At 37.6% G+C, this 24807-nt stretch overlaps 2 protein-coding genes across 12 annotated transcripts in view; one reads left to right on the forward strand and one right to left on the reverse strand.

Annotated features, from left to right (window-relative positions):
* The first annotated feature begins 5977 nt into the window (after positions 1-5977).
* myog (myogenin) lies at positions 5978-8499 on the forward strand. Its single transcript, XM_082156157.1, has 3 exons — positions 5978-6796; positions 7548-7653; positions 7809-8499. Exons 1-3 carry the CDS (start codon positions 6260-6262, stop codon positions 7925-7927), a joined length of 762 nt encoding a protein of 253 aa, XP_082012283.1. The 5' UTR covers positions 5978-6259; the 3' UTR covers positions 7928-8499.
* A 211-nt stretch (positions 8500-8710) lies between these two features.
* The window catches only part of ppfia4 (PTPRF interacting protein alpha 4), a gene marked incomplete at its 3' end in the record, with an annotated part of 95142 nt that continues 79045 nt past the window's right edge, over positions 8711-24807 (reverse strand). For 3 of the 11 annotated variants that reach the window (XM_082156088.1, XM_082156090.1, XM_082156083.1), the window contains exons 15-30: positions 22915-23143; positions 22742-22777; positions 22351-22481; positions 20181-20299; positions 19974-20055; positions 18746-18827; positions 18350-18550; positions 17487-17549; positions 17081-17107; positions 16234-16409; positions 16048-16145; positions 15231-15406; positions 15036-15104; positions 13825-14005; positions 13466-13562; positions 8711-10666 (exon numbers count right to left, since the gene is read on the reverse strand). In XM_082156088.1, coding sequence (XP_082012214.1) covers positions 13501-13562; positions 13825-14005; positions 15036-15104; positions 15231-15406; positions 16048-16145; positions 16234-16409; positions 17081-17107; positions 17487-17549; positions 18350-18550; positions 18746-18827; positions 19974-20055; positions 20181-20299; positions 22351-22481; positions 22742-22777; positions 22915-23143 — 1732 coding nt within the window. Of the gene's footprint in view, positions 10667-13465; positions 13563-13824; positions 14006-15035; positions 15105-15230; positions 15407-16047; positions 16146-16229; positions 16410-17080; positions 17108-17486; positions 17550-18349; positions 18551-18745; positions 18828-19973; positions 20056-20180; positions 20300-22350; positions 22482-22741; positions 22778-22914; positions 23144-24807 lie in introns of those variants that run through there. The other 8 variants (XM_082156084.1, XM_082156089.1, XM_082156086.1 and 5 more) reach the window with 7 other exon arrangements.

The following is a 24807-nucleotide window of genomic DNA, read 5'->3' on the forward strand; positions in this document are numbered from 1 at the left end:
CAGCGTATCGTTTGATTCTGTTTACCAAAAACACGTTCAACATTTAGATATGCAAATCAAATAAAACGGCAACAATAAAAAGAACTAGCTGATCAACTTAAAACATATCGGTAACACTGATGGCAAATGCTTGCTTACAGAGACTTTCTCAGCTGACATGGACTTCAAAGTTCTCTATAAAGAGTGGATCTATATTCCATTTTTGATAGAAACTGTCAAAATATCTTTGACAATATCAATCATAATAGTATAGATTATATTGCAGTATTTACTGTAAGATCTCATTACCTTCCATTTTTTTAAGAATCAGAATATGAGTCTGGAATTGACTCAAAGAGTTCTCTTTTTTAACAAGTGTGTTGTTTGGCGTTTGAAAAACATATTATAATCAAATGTGTTTTACTTTTAATTTGGGTCAGGTGGACCCAAAGTTGATGCTTTTACAATAATATCTGCATACAGGGGTTTTGTTAGATCAGAGGACACATTTTAAAAAGTTGGGCAAAAAAAAAAAAAAAGATAAAAATAAAAAAGGCTAATTTCAAAATGTCTTATTTTTACACATACATTCTTCTCAGGGACCCCAAACAGTACAACAGTCAATCACAACAGATTATGAAGGTTAAATTGGTCAGCCTCTCAGGTAGACTGAATCCACCAAATTGTTTTTATGTGGTATTCTTCTTTCCACTCCTACAGTGAGGCAGATTTGTTTGTGGTCTCTTGGAGAGAGGCATTTACTAACAGTGAGTAGCGTGCCATGGAGGGGTGAGGCAGTCATGGTGCTCCGAGAGCCAGGATCATTCCTGTGACTAAACATGACACCACTTGCACTAAGACATCGACAGCTGCACACGCACATGCTTTCCATTCTGTTTGTTGTAGAGGATTATAACCTGATAAAAGAGACCAGTGACTATCGTATTGTAAGGCCCTGTCCACTACTGTTTCTTTCTGACCGAGAGCCCTAAAGACACAGTAAAAACACAGGTACTGGTCAGTGTTATTTTAGAATTATTTATATAGTGTTTAGTCATATTTTGAATTAGCTTTTTAAAATATTTTCATTACGTGCTATATTCATTTTATGTGCTTTTGTCACTTTATTTCTATTTAACTTTACTTTTATTTGGGGGTGGATAAGACTAAAATATGTATTATGCAAATCATTTTTTTGAAGTGTAAACAAACTGATAAAAAGGTTTACAGATTTACAAATGTTTTGACTAAGGGGCAGACAAAGTGCACTCAAAAAAAAAAAAAAAAAAAAAAAAATTCTTGTGAACAACATTTCCATAATCTAAAGAAACTTTTTTCCACTATAAAGAACCTTTTGTGAATGGAAAGGTCCCATGGATGTTGAAGGTTCTTCATAGAACCATAAATGCCAATAAAGAGTGTGACCCCAGAAGTATTTGGACACAATCATTTTTAATAATGTAAAAATGTTATTGCATAAAGTGTTGCAACATCAATATGGCATCTGCAAACGTGATTCTACACTTTTTTGTACGGTACACTTCACTTGTATGTCCTTCTGTATATCTAATGCAATGCAATCATTCATTTATAAGTGCGTCTTAAACACTTTCTTGGGCCGCATTTGATAAGGCATGCTTAGAAGTCCAACAGAGGTGCTTGAAAAGAGAGAGTCCCTGACAAACAGCCCTGATGAGACTTGAACCTGTTGCTAGGCCAGCTCAGCGCTGCATGCGGTCCAGAGGATCCAAGCATCTGTTCCAGTCGCTACTCCCTCTCCTAACAGCAATAACAGAGCTCATAATATCTTTCTAGGGTTTGAGAGCCAAATATGAGCGAAGAGTGAGCATTCCATGGCTAATGCAGCCACGTTCTGGGCATTTCTTCACAAGAAGCCAATTCCCCCTCTCTCCTCCTCCCTTTCTGCCAGCTGTCCTGCAATGTGCTGCTGCTTGTCAGTGAAGAGAAGTAGCGCACTGTTTTCAGTGACAGGGCAGCACACCATGTCGCCTTACACCTAAGACCCACTCAAACAGACTGATATCATCTGTCTGGTTGAGGATCTACTCAATCCCCCGTGATAAACCTTTGTTTCTAGCGTGCTTACCGGTAGTTAGGGACACTTGAACTTGAAACGGATCATAGTGACTTCAAGTAGTTGAAGTCATATTATGAAAAAGATTGATTGCATGGTGATTGGTACCTTGTATAAGAGTTTTAAAAAATGGTGAATAAAACGACAATCAATCAGCCAATTCACAAAGAGACACAAAAGCAGCACAGGTAGCTGCACAGACCCAAATAATATTTTTCTTTACAAAATACACTGCCTGCACCCCCCAAAAAGTTGCTGTTTGGATTTAAATAGGCAAATGCTTAAGAGTCTATGATTGGACTGTTATTGCAGAGATATGATTGGATTGCGTTATTACTTTTCATTTCTTAAACAACCATGTAGGAAGACACACCATTGCCTTATTCCAGGATGACAAAGCCAAGATTCATCAGGCTCAAATTGCTAAAAAAATCTGGCAAAAAAACGGTTGGGAGGGAGCATGAAGAATCATTTTCATACATGAATTGGCACCTCTGAGTCCAGACCTTTTGGTCAAGATCTTGTATTGACAATGCAAGAGTGAAGCACTCTGTAAAGTCTCCTCCAGCACATCCCAAAGACTTTCAATGAATTCAAGGTCTTGACTCAGAGGTGCCAATTCATGTGTGAAAATTAAATTCTTCATGCTCACTCCCAACCATTCTTTCATAATTTGAGCTTGATGAATCCTGACATTGTCATCCTGGAATATGGCCATGATATGTCTTCATACATGGTTGTTTAAGAAATGAAAAGCTACACACTCCATCAATTATTAAACTTATAACATGCTAGAAACATAATAATCGCTGCAATAATGATCCAATCATAGACTCTTAATCATTTGCCAATTTAAATCCAAACAGCGACTTTTATTTTTTTGGGTGGGCAGTGTAGTTACAATACTGTTTTTAAAGTGTTTAAAACTTTTGGTAAATACAGTTTACTTGTGAGTTTTAAATATGGATATGTTTCTTACACGAACGCATCGCTTTGCTTCAGAAGGCCTTTATTAAGCTGCGTGGAGCACTTTTATCATGGATGGGTGCACTTTGATGGACTTCAAAACATAAACGGCCATTCACTGCCATTATAAAGCTTGGAAGAGCCAGGACATTTTTAAATATAACTCTGATTGTGTTTGTCTGAAAGAAGAATGTCATGTACACCTAGGATGGCTTGAGGGTGAGCAAATCATCGGGTCATTTTCCTTTTGGGTGAACAATCCCTTTAAGCTAGATTTTGACATTTTCTGCAAAATATGCGAAGTTCTTGCCCATGTTCTTTCACAATGCTAAGATACTGCATGGGGTTGCCAAATATTGTCCACAAGCTGGCAAAGTTTACTTTTAATGACAAGGAAATGTTTGTGAAATGTCATGTGGTGTGACTAACCAAAAATGTAATGACATTTATGAAGTATTAGTTATGGTTATTGATACAAAAAGAAATACATTTATGTTTGAAAATAATGATTAAGATCAATGATATTACTTTTTACTAGATGGTGAACCGCATATTTATAGTCATTGCATTGAAACTTTCTTGTTAATTAATGGATAATTGTGTTGTTTTTCAAAAACATATGATGCCAGTGTGAACACAAATAATTATTTTGTAAGAAATATATATATATATATATATATATATATATACACACACATATATAGGCTATATATATATATATATATATACATATATATATATATACATATACATATACATATACATACATACATAGTTTTTTTCAAAAGATTTTTGTCATGGACACCCCTCTTTGTGATACACCTTTTGAACAAGACAACTGTGTTATAACATTGGTAACCTGACCTTTACTAAAAATGCTGAGAAAGTGCTTTCCTCTTCAGGAAGAGTTCCTGGGTGGTGTGTGTGTCTTGTGTGTGCTCATGGTAAACCCTGAGTTGTGGGGACAAAAATAAAATAAAAATTGGCACCCATGTGGAAACCAGCTTCTAAATCACACTAAATGTTTTGGGAAAATGCAAATGCTGAAAGTTTTCTGTGAGGGTTGTGTTTAGGGGTAGGTCTAGGGTTAGGGGATAAAACATACAGTTTGTACAGTGTAAAACTCATTATCTCCCCATAAAACATGAAAACCCAAAGTGTGTGTGTGCGTGTGTGGTTGGTTGCATGGACCTGTCACCCTGCCATCCTCCATTTCTGCTGACAGTAGGCTGAGAGAAGGTCCGGGGTGAATGACTGCCCTGCAGCCAGGACAGCCACAGAGGCTCCATTGTGCTCCTCAACCATCAGTGATCATCCATCACATTTTAACCTGACAGCCAACTGCACAGCCTCCTAATCCTGCCAAGGATGGAGGCTTGGGTTACCATGACGAGAGCACCACGGGGCTTCCAGCTTCGGACCTGTGCTGGACAAGGGCAGAAAGTACCTTTAAGTTCTGAAACAGGTTTCCACTTCTACATTCACAATTTAAAGATCTGTAAGGACACGGTCAAGTATTTTAGGGATTCTTTCATCAGTGACATTGTAGAAGTGTTCAGCATACTGTCACTCAAGGAAAATATCATAGTGAAAAACCCCCTTCACCATGTAACTACATGAACCTTGAATAGCTGTGGTGTGTCAGTAACCATAAATAAGCCTGTGGATTCATTAGGGAACATAGCGGAAGCTCTTCCGAATTATCATGTGAGCTATGAGCCCAGACAAGCACATCAGGGATTTCCAGCATCCGGAGAGCCTACCTCACTTTTTGGGGTCAGGGACAAGAAAGGTCTACCTTACCGAACCAATGCCAGACATTACAGGACAGGTAAACGTATAGACACACAGTAGATACCACAAAGATTTTAAGAAAAACATGCAGCAAAAAAACTAAATAATTAATTTGTTAATAGGACAAAGATTGCGAACATGATCATTTTAAATATTAAATATATTAATGTATTTGTTTATTATATTTTATTCAATATTAAAATAATATTTATTATTATTATTATTATTATTAACAAAACCAAATTATCAGTTAATTGAACAAAGATTAAGAAGATAATAAAAAATATATATATTTATTATTTCTATATTATTTTAAGAATAATATAAAAATGTTTAGAAGATCATACATTTATTTATTAATATATGTATTATTATTATTATTATTATTATACATTCTTAACACTATTATTATAATATTAAAATGCAAGTATTATTATTATTATCAAAAATTAGATTTTTTTATTGAATTTTGATTAAATCTTTTTGAAATTAGAAAAAAGATTGAGAAAATGGTCAGCATGTAAACTGTAAACTGTAAATTCATCGGTTTTAGTTTAAATATAAACAGAGAATTTAGTTACAGTATATATATATATATATATATATATATATATACGACCAATATAACTTTATATATATATGACCAATGACCAATATAAATATATATAACTAATGTAATATTGTTGTATGTTTTTTATTTGTATATATTAATATATTCTACTTATTATTCTAAATTATTTTACAATATTATTTATTATATTTTGATTATATTTAGTTATATTAATTGCATTTATAGTCTCTGAAACAACAGAGAGTATAAAAATAAAACCAGAGGATCCCAATAATTTCCCAATAATCGTTTAGCCATTTAGCTTCTTTTTCCAAACAGACACCCTCAATAATGAATTGCTCCAGCCGAGCTATAGAAACAATGAACTGCTAATAATACATTATTCTGCTTAAGAAGAGAAGGTGATATTGTCTGACAAGAATTTAGATCAGTTAATTAAGGAGCCATAGTGGATCTTTCATATCTGCTGCAGTCTGTTTGATTTCCACAGCACCCAGATCATGTTCCTGCACTTTCAACAGCGGCCTGACGCCGTTCTTGAAGCAAACCGGTCCCAAATCCCCAGAAGATTGGGGAATGAAAAGAGATGTAAAGTTTAGATGTGTGGCAACAGCTAAACGCAGGGTCAGGTTTCTCAGAGCCCTGGCTATATTTAACCTACTGATCTAACACCAGGCAGAGAGTTTAAATGCCACCACTGCAGTTGGTGTGGAGCAGTTGTCGTCCACAGATCTTCTTCAGCACGAGCTCAGCTCCGAGGGTTACACCCACACACGCTCGCAAGGACCGTAAAGGACCTATAACGCTTTCAGAGAAGACACAGCAGAGCCGGTGGACTCTAATTCCAGCGAGACATGGAGCTTTTCGAGACCAACCCCTACTTCTTCGCAGACCAGCGTTTTTACGAAGGCGGCGATAACTTCTTCCAGTCCAGGCTGGCCGGAGGCTTCGACCAAGCAGGATATCAGGATAGAAGCTCCATGATGGGCTTGTGTGGAGACGGAAGGATGCTGTCCAACGGAGTGGGACTGGAGGACAAACCGTCTCCATCATCTAGCCTCGGTTTGTCCATGTCTCCTCATCAGGAGCAGCAGCACTGTCCGGGTCAGTGTCTGCCTTGGGCCTGCAAGGTGTGCAAGCGCAAGTCGGTGACTATGGATCGACGGAAAGCCGCCACTTTGAGGGAGAAGAGGAGGTTGAAGAAAGTCAACGAGGCCTTTGAGGCTCTTAAAAGAAGCACGCTTATGAATCCCAACCAGAGGCTGCCTAAGGTGGAAATCCTGCGCAGCGCCATCCAATACATCGAGAGACTGCAAGCGTTGGTCAGCTCCCTCAACCAGCAGGAACATGAGCAAGGAAACCTGCATTATAGAGCCGCAGCTCCTCAAGGGGTGAGTGAAGCTTGGGGGAACAGGGGCAGGTGTATGCTGGGATTTAGCAATGACTTAGATGTTGTCAAACAGGACTGTACTTCCAAAACCTGCACCTTCTTCTTTTTTCTCAAAGCAAAAGTTATTGGAAAGCACTTCACATTAATTAAGTGGGCACTCTTTTGTGGGTATTTAATTACCTATTTCTATTACAATACCTATTTCATTTCTTTTCATTCATTAATTGTGAATATATGAAAATGATGATAAAGCTGCCTGCAATGCAAAAAAGTATTTTTTTTTAATTTAAATTGTATTTTAAAATGAAGGCCAAATGCAGCCTTAAATGCAGCATGCATTGCAAAAAAGATTTTTTTTTTAATTTAAATAAAAATATATGAATACAATTTTAAATTGAAGACTAAATAGAGCCTAGAATGCAGCATGCATTCCAAAAACAAACAAAAAAAACGAGCAATTAGAATAAAAGTTAAAATTGAAATTTTGTTTAAATGTAATAAAAAAATGATAATTTAAATGAATTTTTATATCAATTAAATAGTATAAAAATGTCAGTAGTTTGCATGTTTCAACTTTTAAAAGCACGAAAACCCCTATAAATTTTTTTTTAATCAAATGTGTAAAAGACGATAATAGGTTGCCGAGAGCAGTGCTTGTTCCTGACGGTCGTGAGGGTGTTGGGGGTCCAGTGGTCGGGTGGGGTAGCTGGCGATATGACTGACAGTAGTGTGTGTGTGTTTGTGTGTAACAGGTGTCGTCCTCCAGCGAGCAGGGCTCTGGCAGCACCTGCTCTAGCAGTCCAGAGTGGAGCAGCGCATCGGAGCACTGCGTCCCCGTCTACAGCTCCACCCACGAGGGTAAGACCACCACACCTACCTACACTAACTAACCCGATGACAAATATGAAGGATCAAAATAATGCATCAAGAAAACCTTATTTGTGAATTTTACATTAAAATGTGAGGTTTGAACGACTTGCCTGGCAAACATGTGACAGTGACATTTTCCTCAGATCTCCTGAATGACGACTCCCCAGAGCAGACCAACCTGAGGTCTCTGACCTCTATTGTGGACAGCATTACAGGAACAGAGGTGACTCCCGTGCCCTATTCAGTGGACATAAGCAAATAAATGAGGGGGGTGACCCTACCGTTATGTTCAGACCACCTTTCAACGACCATAACAGCACTATCTATGACACCCAAGGTGAACGAAGAACCTTTTTAAAGTCATAAAAGCCTTGGGGGCTTAATTTCCAGACAAATCTTGAGGTACATATGATTATATTTCCAAATGTTTCTTATCTCTGTGGGAATAAGAACGAATTTCAGATCAGCCTAATTCCTGCTGAAACTTAAGACAGTCAGGCTGGGCAAATCATATTTTCATAATTTGTCCTTTTTTTCCTCTTGATTCCTTTATTTTTTCACTCTGTTTGTGTGTGCTTTATGCTTACCAACAAAAAAGAAACATTTGTGGGTCCAATGTTTTACATCTGGTTTTGACCAATTTCTGCTTAATTTAAACTAGTTCCGAATGCCAGTTATGTAAATATGTTCCTATTTTCTACAGAGTGGTTTTGTTATTTTATTTTGTATTTTTTCCTGTGTGTTTGGAATAACTTATTTGGACTTTTATAATAAAGATTGTTGTGTATTTGTATATATATTCATTTCTAATCATCATCTAAAAAAACGATTTCCTTCTTTCTTTTGCTGATTTGGTTATCACATTCATAAAACAAAATTAAGTACTTTCCCAGCATTCCCATTCATCGCTAAAATATGCTTTAGTTTAAGCTTGTGTGCAAAAAACAAAACCAACCCAAAAATCCAAGAAATGATTTATAATACATAAGGTAAATATTTATTTTATATATTCATATATAATTATTTGTGACAGATTTTTACATTTAAGGTGAAAAAGGAAAAACTCAAACAGTATCTGACACGTACTAAACAAACAAACATCACATTAAAAGAAAAAATTCTCACTTGTTCAACCACATGCTTTATGTGGAATCTGCATCTATTCTATACAGAATTATATACATAAATCATCTATTTACACACACATTAAACCTTACATGCACACAAAAGAGAAAGAGTTTGTGAGAGGGCTAGAGAGAGAGAGAGAGAGAGAGAGAGAGAGAGAGAGAGAGAGAGAGAGAGAGAGAGAGAGAGAGAGAGAGAGAGAGAGAGAGAGACCTGCACCTGTTTTACAGTTCACATTACTGTCAAGAGCTACAGAAACAAATTAGCGTAAAAATGACCATCACAGGAGAACACGCTGCAAAGCAAGAGGCTTCAGTTACTCCACCACTGTCGCATCAGGGAAACGTCTCGGCATTGTACTAACGCTTGGTCCTCGTCAAGGCATTTTTTTTAGCAAGCCACTAAAGGATCAAATCGTTATTCAGCGAGCGTGCTGAACATTAAAGAGGCATTATAAATGAAACAGAAACAACTAAAACTGGCTGTGAGAGGCTAGGCACAATTGGCAGACCGAGGCTTAAAAAAAAGAGCAGCACACCACAGGATTTCAAGTTCAAGTGTTTGCGTGGTGATATATTCCTTTAGATCTGTGGTAATGACGATTGAGAGTGAGAAAGAGAGGCAATAGATGCTACAGTGATTGTCAAGTTTAGTGGCATGCATGCTCCACCGGACGCCCCGATGCCAACAGTGACCCACACAGCACAAACAAGATCATTCATTCATTTCAAAGGATATTAAGAATGATGATTATGATGGGTTTTTTTGCGTATAAAATGAAAAAACAGTCACTTATATTAATACTTTTTTTTTTAATAGAGAGCACTTCTTAAAGTAAGAACATGATTTGTCAGCATTGTGTAACACTTAAAATACACATACACACGTTTTCACACACAGTACAGTAGCTGCCACAATAGCACGATACATCCTGTGAATTATACAGAAAATATTGTCTTAAAAAAAAGAAGAAAAGCCCAACGCGCTCATAGCTTGTTTGGTAGGTATGTTGCTCAAGAATCATTTGCTCCCATAGTGTTTAAATTTCAAGTGGCGGCACCAAAGGAGATCATATGTTCATTTGCAGGTCCTACGTGCTGGAAATCTTTTTTTTTTCCTTTTTTTTTTTTTCCTCCTGATGCTAAGTGAACTGAAGTCAATTGCTTTCCCTGATGCTTGACAATATTTAGCATCATGGCTTCATACGATCTCGATGTCCTGGAAGTGTGTGGACCGAAACTCTACGTGGATAAGCACTGCTGATGTGAACACAAACGCACGTTTCTTCAGTCAACACCGACTACAAGTGTAACACCCTTTCTAGCAGACGGAGCTGTCTAACCGACAGGAAACAGTCACAACTGAGACTTTAAAACTCATATAATAATGATATATTCATCTCGATATACAAGTCTGATATATATTTCCATAAAAAACATAATCGCATAATTTTCTGTTTTTCATATATACATAGACATTGATTAATAATTTGCATAACCAAAGGGAAGAAAGCCTTATACAGTAAAATGCCAATGGCACACCCAAAGGAGCAGACTAGCACTGACAGACTACAGGGCCAAGTACACCAGTTAAGTACGACCACCACAAAGACTATATAACCGGGATTACTGGGAAACGACTGATATGACGAGATTTCTCCTTTGCGGCTGCGATGCGTTCCACGCGCTGAAGAGTTCAAAATTCGTCTTTCTGTCCCCCTCTATTGCACGGTGTCCAAGAAAGCTCTGGTGTGGTTCAGGACAGGGGAGGGGCGGAGGTTAACCCTTCCCTCATCTTTTCAAGGTGTCCCCAGATTTTGGCATATTTCATTGTCGAAAGGCCGCAAGCATGTGTCCGTACAGGTAGTGGGAATGCACTGGCAGGGAAATGAGAGGATAGAAAATCACAAGAAATCATCAAAATCATATTTACGGGGTCTTAAAAACAATTTGTTCCGGGTTCGGGCATGTCAGGGCATAAAAAAGCAGTCAGTATACCTACAAATGATCATATCAATGGCAAGTAAATAGAAGTTATTTTATGGAAGAATTCACGCAAAAATGATCAACTTAGCATTTAGCTTTTGTGTGTTCCATTGTAAGGGGTTATACACACAGAACGCATGCATTTATAAGTGTGAGATGGAGGGCATTGGAATAAATAAAAAAAGCGTTTTATTTTATTATTTGGGCTTTTAACCTTGAGCGGCACATTTTCAGAATGCAACAAACAATACAAGACCTAAGTGCAACGTGTGACCGTTGCACTTGTGTCTTGTGTTGTTTGTTTGCTTCTTCTACTTCTAAAGGAGCTGTATGTAAGAAATTTATTTCAATTAATCATAAAATGGCCCTGATATGTCACTAGACATTAAGAAATCATGTTCATTTCAAATACTTATATCACTGACAACAGTAGTCCGGCCAGGATATTGTCATTTAAAAGTGAAGTTGCAGCCCTCAACTGATGTTGATGTTGTCATCTTGTGTTTTGGCCTGATGCTCCACCCTCCACCTATCTACCAATCACGAAGTCAGTAGTGTTTCGGCATCCGGGTTGCCAGCTCTGCTCTAGTTACCACAGCTGCAGCTACAAACGTGTCGGATAAAAAATGCCAGCCTATCTGGCAACCTCGAGTCAGGGGGGAGGGGGAGGGGATACACCGCTCTACAGTAATTTGAAAGTGATTGCAGTACCAGTTTTGGCCACAATCTTACATACGGTTCCATTAAAGGGATAGTTCACCCAAAAATGAAAATTCTGTCATCATTTACTCACCCTCAAGTTGTTTCAAACCTGTATGAATTTCTTTTTTCTGCTGAACACAAAAGAATATATTTTGAAAAATGTCGGTAACCAAACAGTTGATGGACCCCATTGACTTCCATAGTAGGAAAAAAAAATACTATGGAAGTCAATGGGGTCCATCAACTGTTTGGTTACCGACATATTTCAAAATGTCTTCTTTTGTGTTCAGCAGAAAAAAGAAATTCATACAGGTTTGAAACAACTTGAGGGTGAGTAAATAATGACAGAATTTTCATTTTTGGGTGAACTATCCCTTTAAGTTAACAACTTAACTTGAGAGCCAGATTTGTATGTGCAATGCGGCAGATGCTACAAAAGACACAAGCGCTACAGTCAAATTGTCAATGTGTGTATGTTTACATAGAAACACAATGGTTAAGCAGTGCAGTGGAATGCAAAAATGTGTTTTTTAGTGTCGGACTAAAAATGCAAGATCCCAGGCAGTGGAATGAAAAAACAAACAAGGTCTTCTCTTTTAAAGGTTGAAGCAAGGTCTTCTCTTTTAAAGGTTGAAACTCTTTTAACTTGAGTGCTGCATTTTAGAACGGCTTGCTATGAGCAAGACGTGAGACGTGAGCGCAACAGTCAAACACGTCTGTCTAGAGCAGATTAACATTGAAAAACAATGGAAATGCAAAAACGTGTTCTGTGTGAATGGCCCCTTACTCTAACTGCAACATCTGCTTTGAAATAGTTCTCCAACATTACGCTACAAGTTATGACAGTTGAGCTTAACTTGTATCAAACCCAGAACAACACTTTACCAATATCAGTGCAATAATTATAAAATATGACACATTTTAATACATCATAACACAAATTAAATACTTGATTAAATCATGTAAAGACAGAAAATATAATAAATTCAGATGTTCATATAATCCATGAGACTGAATTAATATAAATGAAAGGACACTGAAAATTTAAATGAAAAAAAAAATAAAAATAATCCATTGCAATCAGTACTTCATATATGGATGTCAGTGTGTTGCTATGTAGTTTCTAATGTGTTCTGATTGGTTGCTAGGTGGTTCCTAGGAGTGCTGAAAGGATTATATGAACTTTCATTCAATTCCGTTTTATAGAAGTTTACGCTACTTTGAATTCAAGCACTTGAAAAGAAACTTTTCAACTTTTTGCCTTGCCAAAAGAAACTCAACTGACCATTCATGTACAAAAAGAAGAAAAAAAGCCAAGCAACAAATCTGAGCATCATTACCTAACCAGATGCGACGCGATGCTGCGGCATGCGATAAAAGGTTTCTTTTCCATGTTAATCAGGGTTTTAATCCTATCCAGCTGCAACGGCGATACTCAACCATTCTATTTTAGATACGGTTTCTATTTTTCTGAGATGCTGCAGCTAGAAAAACAACATACAAAGTATGACAATGATAATCTCAGCTACTGATTATGTGCTTTATTTATTATTAAGGGGTTAATGTTAAAATAATTTAATGTGAGTTTGAATATCATTTTGCATGACCTGTATAGCCATACTGAAAGTGACAAAGGATAATTCAACTCAGATTTTTTTTTTTTTTTTACAGGAAACAAGAACGTTCAAACTTTGAACTCAATGCAAACAAACAAGTGTATTCTATGACAAAGATAGTATCAGTCACTCAGTATGTGTTTTTTAACAATGTTAAAATGGTGTAATATTTATGAATTTGATAATGTACTTATTCATTTTATTGTGAGTGCAGTTCACTCTTCTGATTGGCTGTGATTTTTGACAGTGTGGACTCGTGTGGACAGACTGCTTGACGCAGGAATCGTATCGCGTCTGGTTAGGAGAAGGTGTTAAACATCTCTTACTGAGCCATCAGAGCTTATAGACGAGAGGCTGAAGTGAACAGCTTACCTGTTAGTGTAAGTGCAGTGATTAGTAAAAGCAAGTTAGCAGGAGTAAGTCCTGACAGCTGAGGGGTCTAGTCTCTGCGGGGCCGGGGGACCGGCTGCTGAACCACAGACACAGAGGGGAGAAAACATGCAATGACATAAACTGTGACCCCGACCTGTGCCATTCATATTAGTAACTTTTAACACATGCTTTCAGTCAATATGCATTCATGTTTTGCAATTAGTGTCGTAAGATATACTGTAAAAGAGTTAGAGAAGGCACTAATTGTTAGTACAGTACTGCAACCATTAAAGAGCAACGTGCTAATGGCAATGCTGAACTCCTTTCCCCCTTGTAAAACACCCTGCCCCCCTTTCTACCTTCTGGTTGCAGCTGTCTCTTGGGCACAGCAGCCATAGAAGCGGGAATGGTCATGGTGTTGAGGCGGAAGCTAGCGGGAAGAGTCTCTATGGACCCCGGCATCATACCAAGACCCTGGCCCTCCCTCGGTCTGAAGCGCTTGCGCCACGACGGAGACCTTCGGAATGACTTGTCATCACTCTGATGAGAAGGATGACATCACAACAACTGGGTTCAGATCTTGTTCAAAAGTGTAACTGCACACACATCCGTATTATTTCAAATATGGCAACAGAGAATGCATATGACAGCACAACGATATAAAAGCTTCAGCTAATTTTCTCATTCTATGGTGAACAAATGTCAACGTTAATGATGAGAAGAGCAATCCTGGCTATTTCTGCAGAAGGGTCTCGCTGCAGACATGCACTCAAATGTTCACAAATGTAAAAGCAACTATATGACATTTTAAAATCACATTTCATACTATTTCGCATTTTTTATTATCTTTATAGAAAAAGTTGTTATATATATATAAACAATAAAATAAAAATTCTAGTTTGTTTAATTTTGAAAAGCTGTTACACAGAAAAGAAAAAGGAAAAAATAAATATGTATTTTATATATTATTTAGAAATATATTTTCTGTTTCTGTTTCACTGTTTCACTTAAAAAAAAAGCTGTTACACATAAAATAAACAAATATATGTTTATTTTATGTTTGATTTATTTTGAAAAAGCTATAATTAAACAGATAAAATTAATACAAAATAAAATTATATATAAAATATATACTGTATACATACTATTATTTAAACATTAAATAAAATGATTGATACCTAACATATAAATAAAAATATATCCACCCCATCATTTCTATAAAATGACTAAATAAGATGCCTTATCATGTAATCAAAAATGATTATGATTGCTCCATCTTGACCAGCGCTGACTAAGTAACAGATAAATCATGACAGTGTCGTTCTTAGCTCTACATTTTGCACCTGCAATCATTATTTCCCCCATTCAAAAGAATACAGTTAAAACAAAAGAAAAACCATAATGAATTACCATGACAATCTTTTGTTACATGCTTCTGGCTTCATAAGAAAACCAACCCAAGTGGACTACAGTGCATTTCCAGCTCCACTGCAGAAGGGTCACTTCTGATGACCTGGAAAATTCCATGAATTTTGGCTGAAATCCAACCAGAATCCAAATCATCACCTACCTCTTCCAGGCGCCGGTCAGTTCCCAATGCTAAGAGGTTATTGAACTCCCTCTCCAGAATCTGCCTGGCCTGGAAGACACATCAGAGATACAGGATTTTGGAAAGACCCTCAGTATGCTGAACCACCATATCACATAAGTGAGTTTTATATGTTAGAACATTACAGAAGTCCTTTAACATCTGTGCGGTCCTCACCTGGGTGTTCTGCATGGGGATCTGTAGAATGAGGGCCAAGCTGCAGAAGTCAAATGTCTCATCTAGGGCAATGAGAGCTCCATGCACGCCACATTCCAGCAGGTTATTAGAGTATTCCTTCAGACCGATGTTCTGAATCCACTGCATCACGTGATCATTGGTCCACACCAGGGTATCTGGAACAGACAGTGGTACATGCATTTGCTATTACTTTTGCTAGACACAAAATGCTTTATTGGTTTCACATTAAACTGACTCATAGTACTTGCATTATAAAGCCATATTATAAAACATGTAAAATTGTTGAATTAACAACAACAACAAGTATATACAGTTATCGTGATATAAAACGATTTCGGTCAGACCACCTCTAACCCATACAGCAAACATTAATAAAGCAAATCTTCGAAGGGGCTGTGTTTACAACTGTACTGGAAATATCTGTGTTTAGGTAATAGTATATGTGGAGTGTGATCATTTTGCACAGCTGGCTAGCCTGCTTTCTGTGTGTTCAATCCTGTGCGTAATTGTGCTTAAGTGTGTGTGTGTGTGTCTTAAGCAGTTGGTGCGTGTGTCTTTAGCTATGAAGATGAAAGATTTAAAAAAGCTGTGACAGCTGTGTCAAGTTCATGTGTTATGCTGAAGTTCAGCCGGGCGCCGTCCCTTTAAATGGATTTGACACTAAAAAGCTCAGCTGTTGACCTCACACATTCCTGCCACCGAAATGCAAGTAACAGGTACGGCCACTAGATAGTGCTCTTCCCTTCATAAGTTAGAAGTAATGAATCCAGAGCGTGCAATGATAATTTACTTGTACCTTTAATGTCATGTTGGAAATCCTCTCTTCTTCGCTCCAACTCCTTCCTGTCATAGTTCAGCCTTTTTAAGCACATGATGCCATAGTGCAAACTAGCCCTGTAAGAATATAATGAACGTACCATTGTATGTAAAGTCTAGTTCACACTGCGGTTGTTAAAAATGAGCAATCACTGCTATAGTTTACCGGTGGAAGCTGTCCACCATCTTGAGATGTGTCCGCAGGTCTTTCTTAGTAAGGTGGTCCAGCATACGAGCGTCCACCAAGCACTCCATGAAGTAGCTGCGGTACTGAGGCAGTCCAAGACTTGGCAGCCACTCGTTCCCAATCCACTCATGGTTCATATCACCATATGCTAACGTCTAAGAAAGAAAAGATAAATTATTCTACTGTGCCTCTGACAACTGAATCTTAAATGGGTTTAGTTAGTTTAAACAGTCATTTTAATTAGATTTTACATAGAGTAAAAAAATATACTTTTATTAAATTAATATAAAATATACATTTATATATAGTAAATAACTATATAATAAACAAAATCGATTATATATAAAATATGTATTTATAATATATAGTACAGTATTTATAATATATATCAGTATTTATATTTTATAATTAAGATTTTCATTTTATTATAACATAAAACTATTTAGTTATAGCATTAAATACATTTAAAATTGTCCATAATATAATAAACTTATATTAAATCTGAATGATAATTAAAGATTAATAATCTAAAAAATATGTATTTTGCCCACTAAAAATTTATATAATCTATCATTTCATCATAACTACCAAATATGAAAAATGTTACCTTCCACATACAGTATAACTGCATTCATTTCAATGTGACAAACCGTGACACATTTTCAATAAAATCTCATTCCATATAAAGATAATGCATTCTTTCTAAGCCATAAACCAAGTCGATAACAGACTTTGAAAAATAATTGTTAATGGAAAGGCAAGTGAACACCACATATAAGAGTCAGTGGAAGGCTTTTGTTTGGTCAAAGACAGCCAGCTCTCTCACCTGAGCCCAGCTTCCTTCCTCATTCTCCTGTCAGTCAAATGTCAGAGTGACAGCGTGTTAGAGCACAGAGGAGACAGTGTTAGCAATACTCTCTTCTAGCTAAATAGCTCACTTAGCTCAGTTCAGTCGGGAAATGATGTGCACACCAAGCAACAGCATCAGTGCTTGTTACTAGGTAACAATTATTGCAAATGCAGTTAAATATGGATTCATTTAGCAAAGCAACAGGACATGAATCACACAGAAACATGCGAAAAGGTTTAATAAGCGCACTCTTTGGGTAGATTGCAGGGCAGAGGGGGATGGGGGTAGAGTCAGGGGCAGCAGGCTGGGGGTTGTGAGGGCTGCGGAAGCGTGGCATATGCATGGCACCGCGGGCACAAGGGAGTCACCCAGATGGACTAACCATTTTGGTGGAGGTTGCCATGTTTTCCATCTCCTCGTGAGTCACCCACACATTTCCGGAAGACTGCACGGAGAAAAAGAGGCGCACACACACAGATAAATGATCACACATTGCATATTCCTCATAAACACCTTTATGAGTGAGTGTTTACAGCAAAGTAACTTTGGCAGCCATGTTACTAACGCCCCCGGGAAACTATTTTCTATGTATGTAATAGGCGAACAGGTGCCTATTTAAAGCTGTTTAAATGGGGAAAGACCAAAATCTCTAAAAGTGTTTGTTAATTACATGTTTTACACACAAATTGTTGTTAAATTATTTTTATGTCGTATATTATATATTTGTATGTAGTTTTAAAGTTACATAGATTTTTAATATAATCATTTTTTATATAAATGATTAAAACAATAAGAAAATAAAAAAATGCTAAAAATCATGATTAAAAATCACATTAAATAAAATATATTTTTTAAAACAACAATTTAATAAAATATATTTAAAATATGTTTTAATAAAAAAAAAATTGTTACATAAATTGTTGATAAAAAAAAAGATAAAAAATTACATTAAAATACACATAATATATCTCTAAATTTAAAAATATGGAGGAAAATTTTGAGCAAAGAGAAAGGAATGGGATTGGGACATGATTAATGCTACATTGCAACCGGCAACTCCCATATGAACACAGCATCTGTCTAAAGGTCACATATTACCAATAAGCCAATAATGTAATAAGCATGTTTATGTAATATTGTTACAAAGACAAAGGAAAGGATCTGCACTGACAAATTTTTGATTCATATTTGTTTTCAGTTTGAGACTGTATGTGAAAATGAGCAGTTTAGGAGCAGGCATCTTACTGTGCGTGAGGTGAGAGGAGCTGATGGACTCGTCAGTGACACCATTTCTTGGATGGCCAGTCTCAGCTTCAACCGATGCAGTGGGTTACTGATGCCGATCTCTCGCTGAATCTCCGTGTCCGACAGAGCCGACATGATGGCGCCGCTCTTCACATTGGCGCGACACGCTGCCACGTACCAAGCTGGCATGCCCACCCACAGCTGGAGGATGTCAGAGAAAAGACCGTCAAGATGCATCTTCGTTATCTCCGTCATCATCAGAGCGAGTAAGTAATTATCCTAATTATTGTCATCCGAATCCCCCCCCCCATGATTTGTGTGATTATAATCATGGAGATCATGAGTGCTGTGCTCATTACTGCACGGTGGGAGGGATGGTGGCTGATGTCTTTGTACCTCGAGCCAGGAGACCACAGTGGGGCCGTCCCACTGAGCAAAAGGAAGCCCTTTCCTCCTGGCATCCTCCAGTAGCTCATGCCTAATAGAAGACAAAGAAAGGTCAGAGCTGAGAGGAAATACAACCCCAGAGACATCAACATCAGCATAGAGTGAAGTAGTTAAAACATATAGGCTTTTCACCGTCCAATGTTCTGTACAATCTCTTGAGAGAAGGTTAGCTGATATCAACCAATATACATATTTTTGAAAGAAGTCTCTTATGCTCACCATGGCTGTCAAACCTGTATGAATTTCTTTCTTCTGCTGAACACAAAATAAGATATTTTGAAGAATAAGTGTAACCAAACAGTTGCTGGGCCCCATTGACTTCCACAGTATGGAAAGAAAAATACTATGGAAGTCTATGGGGTCCATCAAGTGTTTGGTTACCGACATTCTTCTAAACATCATCTACATGGCCTCTCTGCAAATCAATTGATGGAAATCCATCGTGGCAACGGATCATTTTTTTCAGGATTCTTCGATGAATAGAACGTTCAAACAAACAGCATTTATTTAGAAATCTTTTGTAAAATTATAAATTACTTTCCTGTCACTTTTGATCACTTTAATGCACCCTTACTGACATTTTATTAGACTGCAAAGGCTATTCAATATCTTTTCCTCATCTTACACCCAAACAAGAAGTACATTTTGTTCTTAGCACAGTGCCAAAAAATGGACACACACACACACACACACACACACACACACACACACACACACACACACACACACACACACACACACACACACACACACACACACACACACACACACACACACACACACACACACACACACACACACACACACACACACACACACACACACACACACACACACACATCCACATGGCAGGTGTTAATTAGGAAACCTATCTTTTTCTGTCACACTAATGGTCAGGGGACAGAGATAAGATGTGGAGATGAGGACAGACTCGACAGAATGGTAAAGTACACTTAAATTAGGCCCTGGTATTAGCCTACTATTAAGCGTTATTTGTAACTTGTTTATCTGCAGGAAATGGCACTTTGCCATTGAATTGATTGGTCATTTGCTTTAATTGAGCCGTGTAATTAGGTAATAAGGATTAGGTCAGATTATTGAATGTCTCAGGGTGATTTGGTGTGCGTCAGTGTGAAGGAGCTGTTTGAGTGAGAATCACAGAGAAGGGACGACCTACTTTTTCTTCATCCTGCGGTCTCGCTCTGCCTGTGTGCCCAGTTTGCTCAACGTCATGGTATCTCCAATACCCATCTCGAAATCTGTGACACAACATATTAAAATAGTTAGTTAAGGAGTGTATGATCTTCATTTACTTAGTTATCTAAAATCGAATAAAAATGAGATTTCCTGCGTGTAATGTGTGTGTGTGTTTGTTTCATGGTACCTGGAATGACAGGTGGTGTCACCTGGCCGTCCCTGCTCATAGGCTGATCAAAACGCGCTTTCTCCTTCTTGCCAAAAAGACGGCCGATGGAGGACTTTATGCCCTTCTTTTTGTTGCCCCTAAGCAGAGAGAAAAAGAGAAAGTGAGAAAAAGATAACATTGTGTGACTTTTAGCTTTGTAATGGGTGTTCACACTGACAGAGATTTGTGGTGTCATAATTTCTGGTGGAATAAGCAACTATTAGCAATAGTAAATTAACTTAATTTTATGCAAATGAGAAGTAAAGCAATGTGGGAATTGCAAATGGGTTTAGTATGCACATAAACTGTACAAATTCTCATTAAAAACATATGCGCTCAATTTTTGACGGATAATTTTTAATCTGATAAACTACGAGGGAAACACTTTTACTTAATAAATCTCTCAATGCGCAAAAACAAACAAACTTTGCTTCAACAGATCATGGGAGATGGCATAACTGAACTAACCAGCAGACCTTATGCCTGAGCCAAAATCTGTCATCAAAATGATTTGGTATAATTACCTTCCAGAACTGGCTTCCGGCTCCCAACGCAAGATAACATGACAGCATTTATTGTGTTTTGCCTGCGCGGTCTGTGCCGCAAGTTATTTACTCTATAGGAAAACAGCACTACAGTGGTTTCCCCAATTGCAGCAACTTTCATTTTAATTACAGATGTTTTGCACCAATTTCTAAGGAAGTGACCGTTTTGTTCTCTTGAACACATTGGATGGAAACAGTGTTTAATTCGCAAATTTGGATGGAAATTAGTGCGAATGCATCACAGTGTCGTAAAAAAACGACAAAAAAAACAACAACAACAACAAAAAAACAGCAAGATTGGACGCAGTGGTTAAAAACATTCATCTGAATGATTGTGTATAAACAAACATTTTTAAAAAAGTGCAGATAAAATGCTAAAAACCCGCCCTGTGTGAACATCACCTTATATTCTATAACATGCATGATCATTTCTGTTTGTAACCTTTTTATCTGCCTGCCCTGCAGAGAAATGCTTTGTTATTCATGCACTCTCATTTGGATCTATTGAAGCCAATTCAATCATAATGAAATCACTCCTCCCCTGACATCACCATAAATTTGTGTGAAGCATTACGTTCTGATAGAGTCTGGCTGCTCTGAGATGCCGTTTAACTCCCTAACAATGATGTGAAAGTAGAAAGGACAGAGGGAGACTGAAAAAGAGCACATCAGGTTTGGTTTATTGCTTTGATTCAAATCAATGTGTATTAGTCTGAGAGTGCAGGTCTTATTTAAATTAAATTAGCCAGACTACAGAAGTGTGATTTTTATTTGACAATGCCCATGGTAGTTCATCATTAAAAACATCACACACAGCTAAAACCTCACAGAGCTCAAATAGAAGAAGATTCTCTAGAGAGAACATCTGGAGGAACATCATTAAAAACTCAGCTAAATATGGTGCTGCCCACCAGGAAATCTTTTTGTTCTTTGTATAAGTGTAAGATTGGAAAGTATGTAGAGACACTGGGGCTGATTTATCAATCTAACGTAGAAACGAGCGCAGATATCATCTTACGACAAGGTTCACGTGTGATTCATGAAACATGTATACTGCCAATCCCATCGTACAAATAATCGGACGTTGATAAATGTTTGAATATATATATATATATATATATATATTTGACATCGTCTTTCATGGGAAAAACATTATACAAGTTTAGATCGACATTAGGGCGTGTAGATGATAATTACAATGGTCCATTTAAAGCAAATGAACTGCACAAGGTATAACTTTATTAAAGAGCTGAAATTTTGAAATGTAACTGTGTTTTAGACACAAGTTATGATTAAAGTTTTTTGGCTCAAAAATCTGTGTGTGTGTGCGGAGAGGGGGGTGCATGACACACCTTGAGGTGTATAACAGGACAAATGTGGCTTGCATGTGACTTGAACAAAGGCAAACTGACAGTAATTAACTACTTTATAGATCCATAGTCTCAAGAGCAGTTGAGTGTGTGTGGGAGAGTCTGTGCCAGTAACAAACTCTCATCTGTCCTCAAGTATGCCTGCTGGGTAAATTATGTCTCATCTAGTTCAATCAGGGAGGAATCTATTAGCACCTGAGACGTGATCGTCTATGGATTTGTGTGTGCGTTTACCCTCGGCCATCCTCAAGGCTTCCTGTTAGCTGAGCGAAGTTCATTTGGTCTAGTCTGAGACTTCGGGGGGAGGGAGGGGGCGACGTCTCGCACTTGATGGTGGCTTTGTCCTCTCTGGCCTCCACAGGGGACTGGGACAAGCAAACACACACACACACAAACAAACAAACAGACAACATGGTCATAATATACCCTAACATTAGCAAAAAGCTAATGACACCAAATCTTTCCCACTCCTCTGAACAGAAACTCATTTATATTGTACTTTGTCACCTGCAAATACAGAGTCATATTCATTTCCTTCACATTCTTTATCCACAGAAGCTACACACGCACTGAATTAGAACAAGCAAGCTGGTGTTCAGTCATTTAGAGATGAAGACACACTTACAGCCACTCTCCTGCGGTGTTTCCTTAAATCACTAGGCTGAAAGTGTTAGCAGGAAGAAAGAGACAGAGGAAAAATACAGGGAGACAGATGATTAAGTGTTGTCAGTGTTAGAAAAGGGAGACTTAACAGGGTTAGCACAAAATAAAAGCATTGCAATGTGAAGCAAGGATCACCAGGGTCATGATGCCCAACTCGTGGGCCGCTGAACCGGATGTCAGTTTTGGTGTGGATCGGCCGCTGACGGGAGGCGATGAACTGGCCAGAGAAAGGGCTGTGACGGAGGTGGGGATGGAGGAGCGCGGGCGCAGGGTCACATTGAGGCCGTCCATACTGCCGCTGTTCACTCGACTCTCAATCTCATCAGCCCGGAGCTCTGCTGATTCCCTCTCCACCTGGATCATTCTAGAACAGAAGACGAGAGAGATAAAGAGAGCACTCAGCACATGGACAGCAAGAACTCAAACTTCCTACATAAAACACACATATCCCTAGACAGCACATATTCTCTGCAGAATACACTTCAAATCAAAGCCAAACTCAAGTGTGTCTGAAGAGCAGTAAGCACATCTGCCATCCTTTCCCAAGCTTTTGTTGCTAATTTTTTCATTTCAGGAGAAAATGCACAATTTCTTATTTCCCCATAACCAAATGGACCTGCAAAAACAATTTAGACTATATTATAAAAAAATAAACACACACACACATATATATATATACATATATATATATATATATACACAATTTTTGCTTGTTTAGGGTTAGTTCAATAATTAATTGAGCATAATTTACTGCATTTACTATAGCAAGTACTTGTAAAGTACTTTTAAAGTGATACAATATTCAATGTCGACTACCCATTTTTTTATATTTAAAGTTATAAATAAAGTTATACACATAAATTATGTAAATAATGCATTATCATCCAATTTCATGTCTTATGTTACATCTTAAAATTAATTATAAGTGCATGATGTGGAAAAATAAATGGCTGTATATTATAATATATTATAGCAGTGGCTAGAATTCATTGTTAAACCATAAAATGCACTACTAATAGCCTTATGGGGCATTATGTATTCAACTTTCAAATGCCATCAGGACTCCGCTTACTATTGATATCTATTAGTATTCATGCGGTGGAAGGGGAACTTGTCTGTTGAACCCTCATGAGTTTCACCCACAGCTCAGGTCATGAGTCATCACTATCTGCACATTTCAGGTGATAGCTCTGCTATTGTCTGGCATTTATATTCATCCACAACTCAGAATCAATTTGTGAGATGGGCAGATTCAGCTTACAGACTGTTCAGCTTATTGCCATATATGACAGATGTTCTACCGCCAGTGCTTTGTGCAGCTGAAAGGAATCCAGACAGCTCGGTATCAGGACAAGCTTCAGAGGACTGTTTGGATTTAGACTGAAGTTTTCGGCCTGCCTGACAGGTTCTGTTACCGTTCTAGTTATATCTGCGGTCTGTCAGAGCACAGAGAAGCAGAGGAGCTCCTTTACTCAAGTCATTCTGAAATCGAAAAAAGTCAGTGAGTTTGAGAAGAAAGTTGACTCAGGCATTAACTGGCCACCAGTCTGAATACTGTGTTCAACAGAGCATGCATTTAAAAGCACAAGCTTGGATCAATAAGACAAATGAACATGACATTTGAAGGCTCTAAGCTGATATACTCGAGGCAGATAACTAGGTCTAATGCAAGTATTCATATACTAAAGCAAATATTGTAAAGTGTAATCCTTAACTGTAAAAGAGTTTTTATGAAAAGCTGTTCAAACTGATGAGAAATACATCAGTGAGATGAGGTACAATATGTAAGATTTTTGTAATAAAATATTCAAAAACCACTTTCACAGTGTGATATATTTCATACAGTTGTGTACTTTCATTATCCCAAAAGTTCCTAAGGATTTGTAAATCCAGAAAAATTCCAGTTTTAAATAATGGCTCGTCCCTTCTCATTGTCGCCTATCAATGACGCAATATCTTATCTATATGCCCATATATATATATATGCCTCATCAGTGGCCGTTTCAATGGGCCGCTATACGTAAGCCA

This window comes from Leuciscus leuciscus, assembly GCF_965113295.1.
Source record: "Leuciscus leuciscus genome assembly, chromosome: 23".
Classification (NCBI taxonomy): Eukaryota; Metazoa; Chordata; class Actinopteri; order Cypriniformes; family Leuciscidae; genus Leuciscus; species Leuciscus leuciscus.

Bases quoted from the DNA above. Each gene is read 5' to 3' on its own strand.
- myog (XM_082156157.1), top strand. From the start codon at position 6,260: ATGGAGCTTTTCGAGACCAACCCCTACTTCTTCGCAGACCAGCGTTTT. The intron at 6,797-7,547 runs GTGAGTGAAGCT...TGTGTGTAACAG, and splicing joins GAGCCGCAGCTCCTCAAGGG to GTGTCGTCCTCCAGCGAGCA. The intron at 7,654-7,808 runs GTAAGACCACCA...CATTTTCCTCAG, and splicing joins CTACAGCTCCACCCACGAGG to ATCTCCTGAATGACGACTCC.